The sequence below is a fragment of the Dermacentor andersoni genome, chromosome 11 (genome assembly GCF_023375885.2).
Source record: "Dermacentor andersoni chromosome 11, qqDerAnde1_hic_scaffold, whole genome shotgun sequence".
In the NCBI taxonomy this organism is placed as follows: Eukaryota; Metazoa; Arthropoda; class Arachnida; order Ixodida; family Ixodidae; genus Dermacentor; species Dermacentor andersoni.
The window spans coordinates 93948258-93966633 of NC_092824.1; the positions used below are offsets into that span (position 1 = coordinate 93948258).

At 44.4% G+C, this 18376-nt stretch overlaps 1 protein-coding gene across 1 annotated transcript in view; it reads left to right on the top strand.

Annotated features, from left to right (window-relative positions):
• LOC126539062 (VWFA and cache domain-containing protein 1) overlaps positions 1–18376 on the top strand; it is a 70533-nt gene extending 52157 nt beyond the window's left edge. The window contains exons 15-28 of the mRNA XM_050185774.3: positions 338–509; positions 1356–1498; positions 2246–2343; positions 3230–3424; positions 3926–4048; positions 4970–5072; positions 5182–5280; positions 5554–5619; positions 6624–6710; positions 8604–8719; positions 9909–10025; positions 10947–11092; positions 11944–12174; positions 13147–18376. Coding sequence (XP_050041731.2) covers positions 338–509; positions 1356–1498; positions 2246–2343; positions 3230–3424; positions 3926–4048; positions 4970–5072; positions 5182–5280; positions 5554–5619; positions 6624–6710; positions 8604–8719; positions 9909–10025; positions 10947–11092; positions 11944–12174; positions 13147–13517 — 2067 coding nt within the window. The 3' untranslated portion in view covers positions 13518–18376. The remainder of the gene's footprint in view (positions 1–337; positions 510–1355; positions 1499–2245; positions 2344–3229; positions 3425–3925; positions 4049–4969; positions 5073–5181; positions 5281–5553; positions 5620–6623; positions 6711–8603; positions 8720–9908; positions 10026–10946; positions 11093–11943; positions 12175–13146) is intronic.

An 18376-nucleotide genomic window follows, 5' to 3' on the forward strand; every position in this document is an offset into this window, starting at 1 on the left:
ATGATTCCTGAAGCCAGGGGAGTTTGATTTAACCAAGTGGCTTCAGAAGCATTGCTAGGCAACAAACATTTTCAGATTTGGTTGGATTAAACAATATCTCAAATTGCCAGTTTCATATGAGTAGCACTGCCGCACACAAATGTCCATGAACTCTCCCAGGTTTCTATTCTATTTGAATTGAATTGCTGCGCATTGACTCAAGTTCTCTGGAAAAGAGTAAACGCCAAGTTTTGCAGATCCTCCTGAGTTTTATGTATTCTCTCATGACATCATTGGGTATGTGCAACAGGCACACGCAGGCTCTGACGTGCCGCGCCTTCTTTCGCCTGTTGTGCAGGTGGCTGGTACACCCTACATTGTTGCCATTGTGAGCCTGAAGCCAAGCCGACAGCAGCCAGTGCTGAGGGGCACCACAGCGGGCGACGCACTGGGCGAGTTTTACTATCACAGACTTGATCTCGTGTCTCCGCCTCAGCTTTGTCGACACATGAAGCAGCTCTCTACGCTAGGTAAGTGCTCTGTTTGTTTGATTTTTCGTTTGTTTTTCTGTCCTCTCCCTTCCTTTGTGACTTTTCCTCACTGTAAACCTAGCTTTTCTGGCTTTAATCTCCATCATTAACCCTTTGTTTCACTGCAGGATACCAGATAAAATGCAGATTATTGGCTCCTCCTTGAATGTGTACAGGCAGAGATTGGTGGCTCTTTTATTATTATTATTATTATTATTATTATTATTATTATTATTATTATTATTATTATTATTATTATTATTATTTGAAAGTTGCATGCATTGGTGTTGAAATTGCAGTTTCTCACCAGGACCACGAGACCTGCAATATGACAACAACGTTCGCTGGTGGCAACAGTCATTGCTAATGTTAGACAGTCTCTTCTCCATTCAAGCAGTAGTCCTGAGTTCAACTCCTGGAGTACGACAAATTTTTAAGCGAATATTTTAGGACAGCGCAGAAATATCAGGACGAGACAACTTGAGAGTCAGCACGAGCACAGAGGCTGCACTTGTGTTGTCTCATCTTGTCCTGTTCTTTTAACCCTATCTACAAGTACTCACATATAAATATGTGTCAACTAGCTCAGTTCAGAACCCCATGACAAATGTTCCTTTAGCTGTAAAATTTTCATTCCATGGAGCCCTCATGGGTCATCATAGTAGCAATATCATGTTAAACTCAGATAGACGGCCACTTTTTCTCTCATAAGTCAACCTCCACATTGTGGATTTCTGCAGAAATGCATTCAATCAGGGATTGCGGACTGTGTAAGGTGATGCTTGTGCACTGTTCCAAGTGCTACAGAATGTGTGCTGATCTAACTTGCAATCTGTTCATCTGCAGCTGGCAGTACACTGTTCCTGTCTGCGGCCTGCTTCCTGTCGCCCTTCGAGTACCTGTCCCAGGAAGAGACGAAGTCCCGAGTGCAGGGTTACATGGCCTACCTCATAGACACCACCATGCTGATCGCGAACCCAGGACTCAAGGTAAGGCATCACTTGTCGCATGGTCGTGACAGAAAGATGTTCCCGTCCTATGATATGTGCTTAGGATCACGTGCATTGGCAAGAAATTTGCCTCATGACTATGAAAACCTTATCAGATTGCATTAGCAGAAATTTGTTCATGGTTACCAATGAGGTCATTGTGGACTACATCAGAGTGACAAGCTAATACATAAACCAGGGCCTTGTTAATGTTTGTTTTATCCTTAAACCCCTATTGAGGTGCTAGAGGAGGCCTCAGTTTGTGTCTGTTTTTAGGAATGATTGCATCGCATCCAATCCATTGAGCTACTCGGAGCTACTGTTGCAGGGCATGAAGTTATGTACAACATAACCTCATTTCACGGTCGTACCTCATTTCACGGTAGTGTCAAGTGTTAAATGATACCAAATGAAGTCAGTGAACGACTGTAACATTCACTACAACTTCACTTCCGAAGCACTGTGCACAACAGAGTGGAAGTTAAACAGGCAGATTAGTGGAAGCCAACAGCTTTTTCAGCTTTCATTAATGTATGTGTTTCCTTTTCTGTGTTGCCAAGAGATTCAAAGGCTATGCATATGATGAGCAATTCCGTCCTTATGCCGAATAGCCGCAGCGCTGCTGCGGGTGTCATGCTGGAATCATCTTTTGCCTGATTGCTGGCCTGAAGTTATTCTGTGTTCCTTCTACATGCTGCGATGTGAACACTTTTGCATGATGCTTAATTCGGTTTTCTTTTGGTGCAGCCGGATGTGCGAGACGAAGTGTTGGCGATTGCTCGCATCACTGCCGAGTGGAAGAGAACCTTTGAGAGCAGCGAGTTCACAAAGCATGTGGTGCGAAGGTGAGTGTCAAGCTTTTTTAATATTTGTGTTCGACTTTTCATCAATTAGGAACACACATATTCAAAGCTGCGCTATGGTACATATGCGGCACCTAAATATGTTATTGAAGAAAAGAAGTTTCTGCATTTTCTGGATGCCAAGCTTGTTGAGCTTTCTTGAACTCAAAAGCAGTCTTGCAACACTTTCTGAACACAGTAAATAACCAATACATTCTCTTCTTTGGCACCATGAAACGATGGCCACCTATTATTCATACACACTAACAACCACCTTCCAGTATTCAGAGTGCGGGATTCAAGGGAAAATTAAATTCTGTTGCTCACATCCTATCCTCAGAAGTGAAGAGGCCCATGTATACTTGCCCATGCAACCATTGTAACACTTCAATGCCTACCTCATGATAGATGCAACAAAATTTAACTTTTTGAATTCTGTACTGTAAAATTTGGCTGTGTGTTCTACTCATACATAGTGACGTGGCCGAATGGCGTGACCCTGTTCAATGTCCACTCATCATTTGTCATCAGCAGGGCTGTTCATATATGCCTGCCCTGACCTTACTTTGTATACTGTATGGCTTACAACATTCAGGGACTGCTGTTAATATTGGATGGTAGTGTTTATACTTATGTTTATGATTGAGGAAGGAGATGGGAGGTTATTTGCTGTAGCCGGTAGTGAGGATGTTGCTGGCTTGTCCTGTTCCACCTGGCTTTTGCCATACACACAAAAAAGAACCAATACCACACTTTTAACGGCGAGACCATCTCTTATATGCAGAATCAAGCAAAAGGAACACTTCCAGTAGTGACAATCTCCAGCAGTAAATAATTTGCAAGATTTGATCTAATCATGCTTTGGTTCGTTTGTTTATTTTCCTCACAGGTACGCAGCAACAGCGTGTGGCGCGATGGTGGCCTATCCCGGCACGGTGCTAGAGCGCAGCTACGACCCGACCGAGCGGGAATGGTACACTCGCGCACTTGAGCACCCCGGCAAGGTTGTGCTCACGGCCCCATACCTGGACATGGGAGGTGCTGGGTACATAGTCACCCTGAGCCACACCATCTACCAGGCAAAGTGAGTTGCACGTTGCTACATTTTAGGATTTCTTTCTTTTCCTTTCTTTCTTTCCCTGATGTCTAGCCACAAGAACATTCAAGTGTGTATATAGATGTATGGGTTTGTGTGTTTTAACAGTAAACTTTCATAGTCATGGAAGCTTAGCAAATTAAATGCTTATATAACTACAGCACAGATCTGGCATCTACATCATCTGCAACGATGTTAGTGTAATGCTTGAATGGCAGTTATATATGCTAATGTGTGTTCTTCAAGCTTGTGATGTGTGATGTGTGTGTGTATACTGTACAGCCTCTGTCATACTTAACCAGAACGCTCACTTTAAGCACCTTCTTTGCTTTTCCTGTGAGGGTGCTTCCAAAGCATTTAGTGTTTGCTTATTGCAGCCTGCGTTAATCCTCTATAGATTTGTCATCACTGTTTAGATTAAGTCTGGTAACGACTGTACATGTGACTGGCGCAACTGTCGAGCTCACTGCAACCACATTTGCTATGCAGGCCGGATGCATTGCACAGCCCTTCAGATGTGGTTGTTGCCGTCATTGGAATGGACCTGACACTGGGCTACTTCTACAAGTTGCTGACTGTCAACATGGACGTCTGCGAACAGGACAAAATAGCGTGAGTGTTAATTCTGTTTCTCCTCTGTCCTTTAACGTTGCGACCAGTTTAAATTGTAAAAGCTTCAAGGAGGACATTGGCCGCACTTGAGAAAAGCATCAGGGAGTCTAAAATTGATTCTTAACCCTTCGTGATGACATCGCCTAATGGCCCACACGTTTCACTTTTACATTAACCCTTGTCAGTATTTTGCAAGCAAGGAAGGACATTTGGCTGTGTTGAAACAGCGACACTGCTTTGTGATTGCTTGTAATTCATCTGCCCTCCATGCCTGTCATGTCATATTTAAAAAAGCATGAGATGTCTGGACAGGGGTCATGAGGGGCTCACTGCACATTTTTGTTACTAGCTACAGCATAAGTGCTGTATTTGTATGAGCATTGTTCAGTCATACCTGGTAACACAATGTCTTGTGAAAAGCATCCTGCTGATTGCACGAGCTGGTGAAACACACCTGCTGTTAACACCTCTCTGTTATCAGAGTTTCCTTGTTTGGATTAAAAAGTCTAATCAAATGTGCAATCAGCTTCAGAAGTTAACAACGTGGGACTTGTGAAAAAGCTGAATTGCTGAATGCTTTGTGCATGTGGTCTGTGGTACATAGAAGCACCACATTGTTCGCGCCTATTGTTTCGGACTGCTGCTCGGAATGCAATTCTGCAAGTCCAGGCACCACGAAAACTTAGCTTTTTTTCCCAGATTCCACATCCTGTAATATTTTTTTACCCGTCTGTACATCGCAATGCACTGTCTCTTGTTGCTGGTGTTACGTCTGCCACAAGGAGACATTTCTCATCATAGCGTGTCTGTGTTCTTTGTCCGCATTGCAGTTTGGCACTGCAAATGTCGAAATGTATGGTAGCACCTTTGTCACCTCTGAACTGTGAACTGGCGTGATATATCTGCGCCTTGTGTTTCTAGATGCTTCATCCTTGATGACCGTGGGTACCTGATCGCCCACCCAAGCCTCATGGAGCCTACCCTCAGAGCTACGGGCTTGGAGCAGCAGCACATTACACGCAAGGTGAGTTACTCTGTCCTTGCTTTCTGTGCTTGCATGGGTATGTTTTACCTCTCCCCACTTCAAGGTGTTTCGTTCTAAACCGTTTTCATTCCACTTCACCACTTTTCAGGAGCCCCTCGTTGTCAGTGACATCACCAATCACAAAGGCTTTGTGAAGAAGAAAGAGTGCAACAACTATGGGGACTGGACGGTGCAGCGCTTCTACAAGGTCAGCTGTTTTCATTTATTCGGCACGTTTTGTTTATTTCATGTCACGATAAAAACAGAACCAAGGCTAAGGAGTCACCAGTCAGTTATCCAGTTTGCGAGTTCCAACTAGTGTTTCACAGCGCGGACCGTTTCAGCGACGACATTGCAGAGTGAAATTTGCTACAGTCCATTTTTAATTGCATTGTACTTTTCGTCAACTATGCATCGTTTTCAAACTTTTTCAAATTCAGGGAAGAAAACTAAAACTTATCCTGGCTTGTCTTGTTTTCAGCTCAACACCAGTCTTGAGGGCATCCTAACCAACTCGGTGCACGGGGAGCACTGCGCCAAATATCAGGTGAGGTTCGGCACGGCCGAAACTTCCTGCGTCATGTTCACTTAAGACAGTGTAGTCGTATTTTTCAGGCGAAAGCCTTAAGTGGCTCGTTGCAATAGCTCATGCCCGAAAACAGCGGTGTCTAGGCATTGCAAATCGGCGCTATTATTCTACTGACAATAGTTGAAATTGACTACTATTTGCTAAATAGTCTTTTTCATTTGCGGAAATTGTGTCATGAAATACCGTATGTGAAATTCACTTGAGTTCACCACCTGCTACAAGTGCAGTTTTTGCTTATGAGCAAGCCGAAGACTTGGTGCAGTTGGCAACACTACCATGAGGCCCCATAGCCTTTTCAGTCACAAATTGCGATGCGCTGTTAATAAATGTATCAAAATCCCGTAATTTATTTCAAAGTGCTCAAGGCTGTCTTAAAGGAAAGCAAAAATAGTAGCAATATTATTTCTCCTTTCTAGTGAGTGCTCATAATTGCGAAGTAATTAATTTCAGGCCTTGTATACAGTCAGTAAAGCCACACTTTTTTTTTTCATAAAGAGATTTGAATCACCGGCCCAAATCACATCTACAATTTGATTGGCTGCAGAACAATGAAGAAGGCAAGCTAAACTGCCTCACCATTACTGATCTAACGCCGCATTTTGAATGTCCCATCAAACATACGGTAGTGATCGTAGTAAAGTCGTCATGTGTTGGGGGGGGGGGGGGGGGGGGTAGTATACTGTGCAGTCTGTAGTGAACTGGCGTAACGTTGGGTAAATAGAAGGATCAACTGAGCTCTAGGTCAATTGATCTACATCTCAATTTACTTCCTTGTTGTTGTTTTTTCCCCTCGCCACTACTGAACGGAATTCAGTCAGAGAATTTGAATCCACAAATGTGGAAACGTGACTGAAGTACTATAGATAATGTAACTGCCACTCCTCCCCTCCTCCATTTCCTCCACTCACTGTTTAAAAGTATGTTTAATGGTCACGCTGCCATTGTGCTTTCACTTTTTACAGATCACTGCCATCCCTGGAACCAACGCCTTCCTGGGCATCGTCAACCACACATGTGACACTGTCAGGGCTTTCTGCCCGTGCAGCATGGTTAGTAGCAACGCCTTTCGAATGTCGAAGCGTTCGTTGCTTGATTCGTGGCTGTATTTCAGTGCTAATGAATTGCGGCTGCTGCACAAGTACACGAGGGTTGCAATGTGGGCTTGTTGGTAATGCATCTTCAAGGGGAGTACGGTAGCGCGATTAAAAGACTGGACAAAAGAAGTGTGTCCCTATGTGTCTTCTTTTGTCCCATCTTTTAATTGCACTATTGTACTCCCCTTGAAGAGGCACAAGTACAGCAGGCTCATGGTAATTTGAATGCGTCTTAACTCTATAGCAGCAGTCAATTCACATTGGTAGGATTGCTGTGTTTTTAGTGCATTTTGAGCATTTTTCTTGAGAACCAGGATTCCAATATTCCGCATATGTTTAGGTTTTCCAGGTGAAAGGAATGTGGGGGAAAATGCTTTGCAAGAGAGCATTCTTGGGCTATAATTAGGGAAGTTCTATAGCACAAACAGCTTGTGAAACACCTGAATGCTAATACAGAACCAATATAGCTCAAACACTTATTTTCCTTTATTGGAGAAAAGTGTCCGATAAAATATATGGATATAGATTTATGCAGACAAAATTAGTCGCTTGGCCTTCATGCCACATCTCGGCAATAATCAGTGGCAGAATGATAACTGCCTGTTCCCTTTAACAGTGGACCATACTGAATTTGGCGGGTGCCACTACAGACTCTCTCCAATTGCAGCGAAAGAGCGACGAGGTCGTGCACACATCTGTGTACGCGTACCTGTACTGGTTGTGTATGTGTTCAGACACAAACGTTAGCGCAAGTGTGTACTAGCAGCATTATTTCAGATGCAAACAATAGCAAAACTACTCCAATTCGTTGTTCAATTTCCCGGTTGGCTGCATTTGTAACAGTGCCTTAATTCAGACCCCAAAACGTGCACTGGGGACTGCAACATGCTTAGAAACATTCTATGGAAAGATTATGTGTTCCACATCCATGTAATTATGTGTAACATGCATTCTGATCACCTAATCACATTTCAGTTTATGCAGATAGTCCTGTATTTCTGATTCTGACCATATCCTATCGAGTTTTAGATAGCTGAAACTTCTAATAATGTAATGAAAAAATCTGCAGTTCCTAGAGGTTTTAGAATTAACGAGAGTAGACTACTTTGCTAAACCGTTAGCTAGTGAAGTGAAGACTGTTGCTTTCTGATTTCAAAAGCAAAAGGGTGCTTTATCAAGCTCTTCCTCTTGTTCAAGGCAGACCAACAGTAAAGGAAAATACAGTCGACGCTTGTTAATTCGACCTCAGTTCATTAATTCTTTATTTTTTTTCGCTTAATTTGAATGCACTGAAAAGTCGTGGCAAAATGCCACACATTATTATGAAAAGAACACTCGTTTAGTTCGAACACAAAGCCATGCCACTTACGTTAATTAAACCCCACGGACCTTTACCGGCGCACCCTCATGCGTGCAACGGTTACAAAAAACCTTGTAAACAAGAAATTGATGAGACGGCGCACCAATGCACCAACGAGTGTTGAAGTTTGCGGGCCACTCACTGACGATAACACTGTCAGCAATGTGACAGTCCAACACTGAGAAAGCGTTTAAAGATCTCGGCACTCTTTGCTGCATGCTGGTTGATTCGAGCTTCAAGAGGAAAAAGCAAAAAGGCATTGCAGAATACTTCAAGCAATAAAAAAAGAGATTTGAATCAGTTCATTTTACCACTAAGATTTGTTTTTCTTTTTTTAATTTCGACCTTGCGGATAATTCAACCAAATCTTGCAGTCCCGTAAGGGTCTTGTTAATGGGAGTTTACTGTACGTAAGAATGGTTTATTGTATGGTATTGTGGAAGCCATGACTGTAGCGTGCTGCATGCTTTCTTTCTTCTGGTAATCAGGTTGACAGGCTGTGCCTCAACTGCCATCGCATGGAGCAGCGTGATTGCGAGTGCCCGTGTGAGTGTCCTCTGCAGATGAACCTCTGCACTGGCGACCTGGCACACAACGAAGACAGGTACGTCCCTGCACGCTGGTCCCACACACTTGCAAGACATTGCTTCTATCTTTGCCTGCTTTGCTTGTTTGCTTATTTACCAAAATACTTTCACGGCTGACAAGGTGTTGTGAAGTAAATGGACAAAGCAATATATTGAAATTAAGAGTTCGACGAATACTCGTCTGGTCGGGATTGCTCATAGTCAAGGGTAAAAGGGACGCCGACCAAAAACATTAAAAGAAAGGAAACCAAGACATTTTGGCTCCCATACGGGGGCCTTGTTCAAACGTCTTGGTCGGCGTTCGTTTTACCCTTGTCTAAAGGCAATGTATTATTATGTGCAACCAAGTGCAGTGCCGAAACCAGATTTCAGCTCAACGATTTCCCACTGGCTCCGTAGTCTTCCTATGGTCACCATGTCGCTGCATCGGCTTGTCTGAAGAGCTGCTACCGCGCTTTAAAGGGCTTTACACAATATTGCGTCAGCTTGGTGATGTCAACTACGAGATCACTCCGCTGGATTTGCATGTCCCCACTGAGGTTGTACATGTGTCTCGGCTGAAGCCTTACATTGCCACGAGTTCACTTCCATTATAGCCAAGACGGCGCCTTTATAGCCAGGGGTTATGTTACAGCACAATGAAGAGTGGCACAAAAGTCGCAGGGAAGATTTGATATGTTGAGGTGAAATCGGTGTAGGCAGCCATCATGTTTGTGTATCGTTGCCTTTCTTGTAAATATTGTAAACACATCTTCCCATGTGATTTCCGCAACGTAACAATATGAATTTACAAATTTACGCTTGCACAGCTGTAGTGCCTTCGACAGCAAAACATCTTTGGGGCACTTGATCGGAGGAGGAATAAAATTTTACTGCAGCCAATATATATATCCAAGTTCAAATTCCAAGGTGTAGTCCACAGTTGCTGTGAAGAGTTTCATGAATAGAGGCAGTGACGGTCTCTCTATATTCATTTCATTTTTCAGGCCAGCCCTACTTAAACGTTTCCATATGAAGTTCAATAATTCTGTGTTTTCCTTATTATTCTTAAGGAAATAATTGAAAATATTGAGAAATTCCATAAGAGGCACAGAAAACATATGTACTTGGACTGTGTACGCAATATTTTAGTATGGCAGTATGTTATTCTCCCAGTTTTCTCTTTGTGCAGCTTGTGATTTGTTGCTGCATGCTGTCGCATTTCAGGAGTAGCAACTGCCCCCGCTTTGCGAGGCCCCCGCAGCTGCCCAAGCTGGAGAGCTACCACTTCGACTTGCTGCTGCAATGCTTCAACAGCGAATGCAGTTCGAGGATGAGTGAAAAGTGAGCCCCAATTTTCTTGGCATGGCTGAAAGATACCCCACATGCCTCTTTCTATTTGGGCATGAAACTAACTCCCAACTGCATGCTTTTCTTTTTTTTTTTTCCACCATGATTATGCATCAGCAACTTCTTTTTGTTTGCATCTTCATGGCGTACGCAAGGTACAGTTTGCTCACAGGAGAGAAGGCAATAGTTTTTCTCTGGTGCAAATGTGGATACTTTCTTCCCCATCTCATCTTTCCGACTAGTCATTGCAGGCGTAAGCTGTACTGCAGCCAGGCAGTAGGCCCGCAAGATGTTCTGTCCTCACTTGTGTGCTTTAAAGCTAGCAAGTGTTTCTTTACCTGCTTTTCGTAAATACTTCAGTACTGCTGTATATTGTCTGGCTGTCAGTGCTGCATTCGCATACCTTATTTGTGGTATTATTTAAATTTTTATTTTTGCGTTACTGGAAGCACAGCTGAAACAGTTCCAAGGTTAACACGATGCAGCTGGCACCAGAAGCAGAAATCTTGAGCTTCTGTTTAGAACTGTTCCAGCTGGTGCTGTGAGCATTGCCCATGATGTGAATGAGCCCGAATAGACTGCAAGATTTGATGCATTTCTGCATGCATCAGCATGAGTTGCATTGGTGTGATCAAGACTTGGATGCCGAGTTCTTGGGACTACAAGATGTTTGTCCAGCTGGTATGCAGCACTGTTGGTTTGCACCCTTGAATGGCGGTACACAGAAGTAAATTCTGATACATATCTAGCCACTTCAGTTCATGATGGTAGCGAAAAAAAAAAATGCCTTCATATCACTTGGTATGGTTGTAACTCAAAAAAAAAAAATTATAGTCCCTCAGATCTCCTTATTCTTCTCGTTCGTCGTATATACTGTGTGACGGTCAGTGCGGTGCCCTGTCTGCCATCTTGCAGGGACTGTTCGGGTGTGCTGGGCTGTGAGTGGTGCTCGGTCGACATGGATGGGGAGACGGCACTGAAGACGCCCTTCTGCCACGAGCAACCCAAGTGCTTTGGTGGTGTTCTGGGCGCCAGGACACCTTATGCGGATGAGATAATTGGTGAGGTTTGGGACCACATGACCTCTTGGTTCACGTTCTTATGGCTTGAAATGAAGTTGCGAGTGCTAGTTAGATTACACAATCGTTCAGCTCCTTGTGCACTGTGGGCTAGGATCACTGTTCTGAACATTAACGAGCGCAAGTCTGTTCAAGGCTTCATTTCTCGAATCCACCTGCATAGCATGCCACATAGTTTAGTGGTTTTGAATGGGCAATGCAAGCCGGTGTGTAGCCAATATGGTCCAATATGGAGACCTGCATGGACTCGCACATACTGTGTTACTTGAGATTGAAATAGTATATCTACCTACTTTTGATGCAGTCTGGTTACAGTGAAGGTGACATGGAACCCGTGTTGGTTTGAACTTGGCCATGTTGGTCACACATTGGGCCAACATTGGCCCTGCTTTGTGCAGGACTTGAGCAGGTTTAGATACCTCAATCGGCAACTGTCTGAGGCACCTGGCGTAAATGCAGTCAGGAAATGCAGCCTTGAGCAAAGTTGTGTTACCAAGTGTTGAGAACTGTGATCCTAACTGCACTCAAAAAACCTTAAATTTGCTCCTAGCTACAGCAGCCATATTTCGGTGGGGGGCGAAATGCAAAAACACTCATGTACCTGTAAATGTAGGGGCAGGTTAAGGATACCCCGATGGTCAGTATTAATCCGGAGCCTTCCACTACATCTCTCCTACCCTCAGATTTAGTTAAAGACTTTAAAACCAATCAGTCAATCAATCAAATCTAAGTTTATGTTGGGAGAGGTTATCGGAAACGTGCAAGCAGCTAGTTGTTATTGCTGCAAGCTGTTCACTGGCCAGTTTACACAGATTATCACCCTTTCCTTGCAGGTGCTCTCGAGGAAGATTTCCCGTACATCCGCAGCACTCCGCTTGGACCAGTGGCAGGTGGCATGATTGGAGCATTTTGTCTGATTGCCTTCCTGGTGTACTGCTACAAGAATCGTGTTACACGAAGCTCGTCAAGCCAGTATGCCCTGTCGTACCCAGCGGCACCTCTTCAGGGAGGCCAGGTTTTCCACGACATTGACGACTCGGACTTCCACACGAGTCCCAGCCCTGGTGAGTTTCCTCGTTGCATCTAGGGGGCCCGTTTGTTTGGCAAAATGAGTGGAGACAACCGTGGGTGATTTTGCAAAACAGAGAGAAGGTTGATTGTAGAGGAAAATTTTTAACTAGGTACACTGGGATTTACGAACATCACCAGCATACGGCGCTCTGTGTCGCAATAAAAAAAAAAAATTCATTCGCCTGCACATGTCTGCATAGGCGGCATTTAGCAGTGTTTAGGCTGTTCAGTGTCACGCAGGGACAGACTGAAGACTCTTGAAATCCTTGACAGGCTTTCAAAACCCCTCGGACTGCCGTGGACAGACAAAGTCCTCTTTGCAATGTTTGTGACATAGCACGGCTTGCTTTAGCTTACGTTTGCAAGATTAATTTGAAGTGCCTGCTGAAAAAAATGAACTGATACTTGGAAACACTGAACACTTTTAAGCTTCGCAAGTCCATTTTACAAGTTAGTAATGCCATGCTCTGTAACAGTGTCACTGGGAACAGTGTACACTGTTTCACAGTTGCAGGGAGCACACACTAAAAATATACACTATTTTAGTCGAGATTGAGAAGTAATAGAGTTAGGTAGGTAATGATAGCACCTATAGAGATAAGTAATGGTCTCTGAGTAGTAGTAGAATGGATGTCAACAGAATAGAAATGCTGTAAAGGGCAGCAAAAGATTCGGTGGTGTGATGAGATCGGGGAATTTTCTGGCATTGAATGGAATTTGCTGACTCAAGACGGGGATTATCGGAGACCACTTGGTCAGGCCTCTGTCCACATTGGACACAATAAAGGCTGCTTCTGAAGATTAGAAACAATTTCAGTTCAGAATTAGTCTAGTCTTCAAGTGCAGCATTTCCCATTCTTCGAACGTAGCTGTGGGACGTCAAAAATCAGGTGAGCAGATATTTAGCGCTCATCACAATGTCACTCTGTACTTCACGTCTCAATTTTACATCGCCTTGCTTGCAGTGGGACCTCACAACCTCAGCCTAGCTGGCTGTACCTACGACAACCGGGTGGTGGTGTCGCCGTATCGTGTCAACACAGCGTACCGCCGCCCGCCCGGCGGTGACAGCGACCACGGCTACAGCACGATGACGCCACATGAAGACTCCGAACATCTGCAGTACTTCGAGCCTCTGCTCACAAGCAAGGAGAAGGGGCGTTCGCCGCCAGCGCCGCAGCCGTCACTGAGCAGTCGGGCTTCATCACCCGCACAGCAACAGCTGACGCAGTTTCCCGACCCTTCCATCACGAGGCTTCCGAAGAACCCAGCGACCATGGGGAGGCGAAACTCCTTCCAAGCCAGTGTAGAGGTGCACGCTGCAGCTGTGCGGTGAACAGTTGCAGCCACTTTCATCACCCCCCGCATAATGCGCACTGTGGCTGTGTGGTCTTGGAGAAACTGTTTTACTGCCAAGAAGGTGTGATGTACTGACTCTTAGATGCAGACGTCACTGCCGATAGTTTATCTCAGAGGAGGTGACACTTGCCAGTCCTTGTGGAGTGATTGCGTTCCCGGGCCCTCTATCACGTGCGTGCCGCGCTGCATCAACACGGGTGCGGACGACACCACTTCACTGCCAAGGGGGTGCACAAGGCCTCACCGGTGTCAACATTGTGGGTAGTTGTTATCTCGCAGGTGTTTTGTGTTGGGGACGCCCATGCGCTTCGGAGATCCAGGGTGGTTGACGTACGTCGTGGGTGATTCACCATGTCATGAAAACTTTCATTTCACTTTTCATTGCGTGGTAGGCTAGAAAGGGACGGAGATGTGAGCTCTTTGAATTGCCGCACTCGTCCTCCGCAGTGCGGTGTCACTCATTTCATCTATTCATTGTGTATACTTCTTCATACCGCACTTCACCTGTGCCGAGCACACTGGAAGTGCTGACAATGCCGCAGTTTTCATTGTTCTGCGCAGTGGGACAGCTAGCTGCTCTATTCACGAGTTTGTGTAGCTTCATCCGTCAGATTACTTCATGGAACTGAAATTAAAGTCTAGGAGTCTTACGAAAAACAAAAAAATGCAAGAAGTAGGGCAAGAGCCGGTGGTATTCCTGGCGAGTGGATGGTTCTTATCAGCTGAAAGTGCAAGCCTGAAATCATCTATTCACTGCAGTACTATAAACGCGACAGCTTTAAGGGCTGGCCGAAGATACATTAATGTGACAGTGTTATCCTGCTGACCGAAGATACGACGTGGACTAGCTGTGCATCTACGGCTAGAAATTGTTTTTTTGAAGATTTGAGCAATGTTCTGCGCACTTATTTCAGGGGTGATATGCATGGATTTTTAATACTTTTTTTCTGGCTGTTGTAATTGGGGGCACAGGTTACACACGGGGAAAATACAGTACAAAGCTGCATCCCATGACATTTAAATGGTACTAGGTGCGAAGAAAGGCAAGCTCGTGCATGATGAACAAAACTGCTGCCACAGCAAACACGAAAATTACTCGGAGTTGCACGATTCTACGATGGCAAATACCATTGCATGGTGACATGTTAATCGACAAATATATACAGTGTAGTCCAGCGTGAAAGGGAACAGGGACACCTTATTGTGATTCGGTCAATGATTACTAGAAATGTGACGTCAGACATTGCCAATGCTTGCCATGTAGCTTCCCTGTTGATGGGAGAAGACTTACTTTATTTGGACTTTTTTGTCAAAAGCAAGGAAAATTCTTAGTTCAGATACAAATGGAGTGTTCCCTTTCACATTGGCCCTGCCTGCAAAGTGGAAAGACATGCAGGGTCCTAAGCACCTTCATTTATTTTTCTTTTGTCACTGTGATATATCAATGCAGACAGCTTGCGTGAACTTTGCCAGTATGGGTAGCTTGCGACGCAGATCGTCCATATTTAAGATGTCGACAAAGGTTTTCGTATGGCGGCATTGTCATCACTTTCGGCATAGCCTAAGAGAGATGGCAGTCCTCGTGGAGTGACATGTGCATGCGACCTCATAGACTGAATTAATTAGCAGAGTTACCACAAACTCCACTGGCACAAGTTTTCTTGGAATACTAAATTGATATTTGATGGCATGCTTGTGAAAGGTCTTGGTTGAATCGATTGAGAGTGTTGCGTAGGGAATGAAGGACAAATAGCCCTTTTTATCCCCCCTCTTTCTGCCTACATGCGTGTAGGACCGGAGTAGGTGTTTATGTATGCCGTGCATCATAATGTCCCATTTGTTCACAAATATGCAGCTTGCCTATTGGTGTGTCTAGTTCGGCGCAACATTGTTAAAAGACTGAAGCCTTTACTCTGGCCAGCATTAGTCTTCTTGCTAGCAAAATTGGCCTGGCAGGCCCCTACTGTTGCACACTGATGCAGAAGACCTTGGAAGACAAGCGAATTGCACGCTGCTCTGGCTTGTCATTGTTGAGTTGCCCTACTGCTACATAGCCTTGCCTGCACTTGCTTAGCGAACAAAGCACAAGCACACGCTGTGTGATGTCATCCCGACAGCTTGGGCCTCTGCCAAGGGCTCCGAGCGTCACTGCCGACATGTCGCTGACGTTACAACTCTGCCTGTGGGTTAGAAACCAGACACATTGCCGAGGTGCTTCCCTCATAATTTTTAGGTTGCCGGGCAACCGCGTTTGTCTTTATAAATTTTGTTGGCAGCTTCTATTTCTGAATGAATAATGAATGGTGCAAACTCACATATTCAAAAGCGGGTCCTTATGTGTAAAGTTTTTGTGGAGCTACGTTTTGAGGCCGTCTTTATGGCGGCGGCTGCGTCCTTCCTTATCCTCACTTTACGGAACCGCTGTGGGCTGAAGTCTTACTCCCTACAATGGCAGCATATTTTGTACATTGTGCCACAATTTCGGCGTGTAGCACATTTCACATTTTAAGCTGAATACTGAAGAGTTGGAAAGGCACTAAGGTTTTCTATCTGTTTTCGTCGTAGTTTTCAAGTGCTATCACTTCACATTGCAACCATCCTAGTGCTATAAGGTCGCTTTGCGACTTCGTACCGATTTTGACTTGTCTGTATCATGTACAATACAAGGGGTACTGCAGAGTTAAACTTTAAGCACATTCGTCTGACTGACAGTGCAAATACTGTTACCGTGACATGCTCGAACATTGTAAATTCTCTCGGTCATGAAAAGGGATCACACTGACTGCCCTCAACCAATTTTCTTGTGCCATACACGCCAAACAAGACGCAATTCTGCAAACAAGAGCTTGGCATAGCCAAGCATGGTGCTCATGCGGGGTTTCGGCCAGCCCCTTTCTGTGGTGGCGGCGGTGTACAAGAATTAAACATATTAGCTTTTCATGGTGAGCAGTTGTGAACCTTTTCAAAAATCATAACACCAATACTATTTGCTCAATCCATGGCATTCAAGTGCGTTTTCCTTTAACAAGCACCAGTGTCTAAACCACAAGAACAACGCAGTGAAAAAAGAAAGTTCATAGGTTTATTATTTCCACGTTGCATAGTTCTAGTGCAGCAGTAGGTTGTAAAGCTGGGCCGCAATTTTGTAGCAATGCCTTTTCCAATGCCATTCATTTTTGCACTTCATCATTGATCATAGAGACAGTCTGCCCCCTTGTATTATCAATAGGATCAGCCGACCGGGAACAGTGCATGATAAGAGCAGCGTAGATTGAAGTGGAAGGCATCAGTACAACATTGCAGCCCTGAATGCCATGTACTCAGCAAATAAATGCATGTAGGCACAGTCGAGTGCGAAAATCTAGACCACGACATAGGCAAAAAAAAAAATTAATTTTCTTCTAGGAAAGGCGTGCAACGTGAAATTGTATAAAAGCATGGCACTGATCAAGCAGGCGCACGTGGGCAGTACACCTGATTTCAGCCTTTATGCCTAGGCCGAGAAAAAAAAAAAAAATTAGCAGCAACTCTGGTCCTCGAACTTTTGCACTCGATTCTACATTCGGACGGGTGCCAGCATTGTGCTAAAGTGGGATTATCACCAAAAGTGGTGTATCTCAGTACAGTTGTGCTTAAGACTGGATTCTCCGACGAGCTCAACAATTGTTTGGGGACGACCATTTGAGTTTCTGCAGGTTCATTGTGGGTTTGTCGCACTGAACAGATAATTTCCAAGGTCCCTTCCAGCTCGTCTTAGGAAGGAAATCCACTTTGCGGCCCCTGGTTCGTCGCTAGGCCTATGATAACTGCTAGTGCATGCACTTTGAATGTCTGGGCACTGTTCGTGTCGTGCCTTGGAGCACACCTCGATAGACGTTAGCCTCTCGTGCGTATGGGCTCACAGCCCACGGTTGGACCCAGCCGCTTCCCTTACCTTCAATTTCTTCCGCCGCAGGTTATTTTTACATCTGTATATAGCATGCTGTACATAATGAAATGATATGCAAGACAGTGTTTCTTTGTGTTTGTTTGTCTGACCCTCTTGTCATTTGTGCCCTGTATATACGAGTCTACTCAGGTTGACAGTGTCTGAATGAGTTGTCTGTTGTGCCAACATGATTCCAGCGTTTGCTCGTTATAGCTCCATTTTTTAAATTATTTTGAGAATGCTAATTGTTGCTGGGATGTTGGTGCTCCCAAGGATGGCCAGCTCTATTGCTGCCTTGTTTCATCTTTTTTTTTTTTTTTTTTAGGACTCGTCCTGAAAGCAGAATGTTTTCTTGTTTTTTTTTTTTTACACTATAAAACAGAATGAGAAGTCCATGTGTGTGTGTGCAAGTAAATTATTGTATGAAGAAGATTGTAATCAAGGCCCATGGTATGCGCACTTTCTTTGCTTGTAAGTTACCGCGCAAAAGTATGTGTGTTCTATGCAATGCAAACAACTCGTGTCGGGATCCCCCTTGTCAATATTGTAAACTTCTTTCAGCACGCCTCTGATGACTATGCACAGACGTTCTTTTGTTATGCATCGTTAGCGGGCTTCGTTTTTGGCATGCGCAGTTGATGTGTGCCTTTTTTTCGAAACAACATGGAGGTCGTTTCAAGGGAGACTTGTAGACTCGTTAGGCTACTCATTAAGTTTATCCCTGCCCAAAGCCTCTTGACTATCCCCCAGATACTATTGATGCTTTGTATTTCAAGTTGGAGTGAACTTGTTAGTCAAATGCAGTTCAGTGATGCAAACCGAAGGCACATGATTTTGTTCAGCATAGCATAGTAGTGTTTTTGCTATTGAAGTCTGGAGGAATAAAGAACAGTCTATGAACAAGCCAA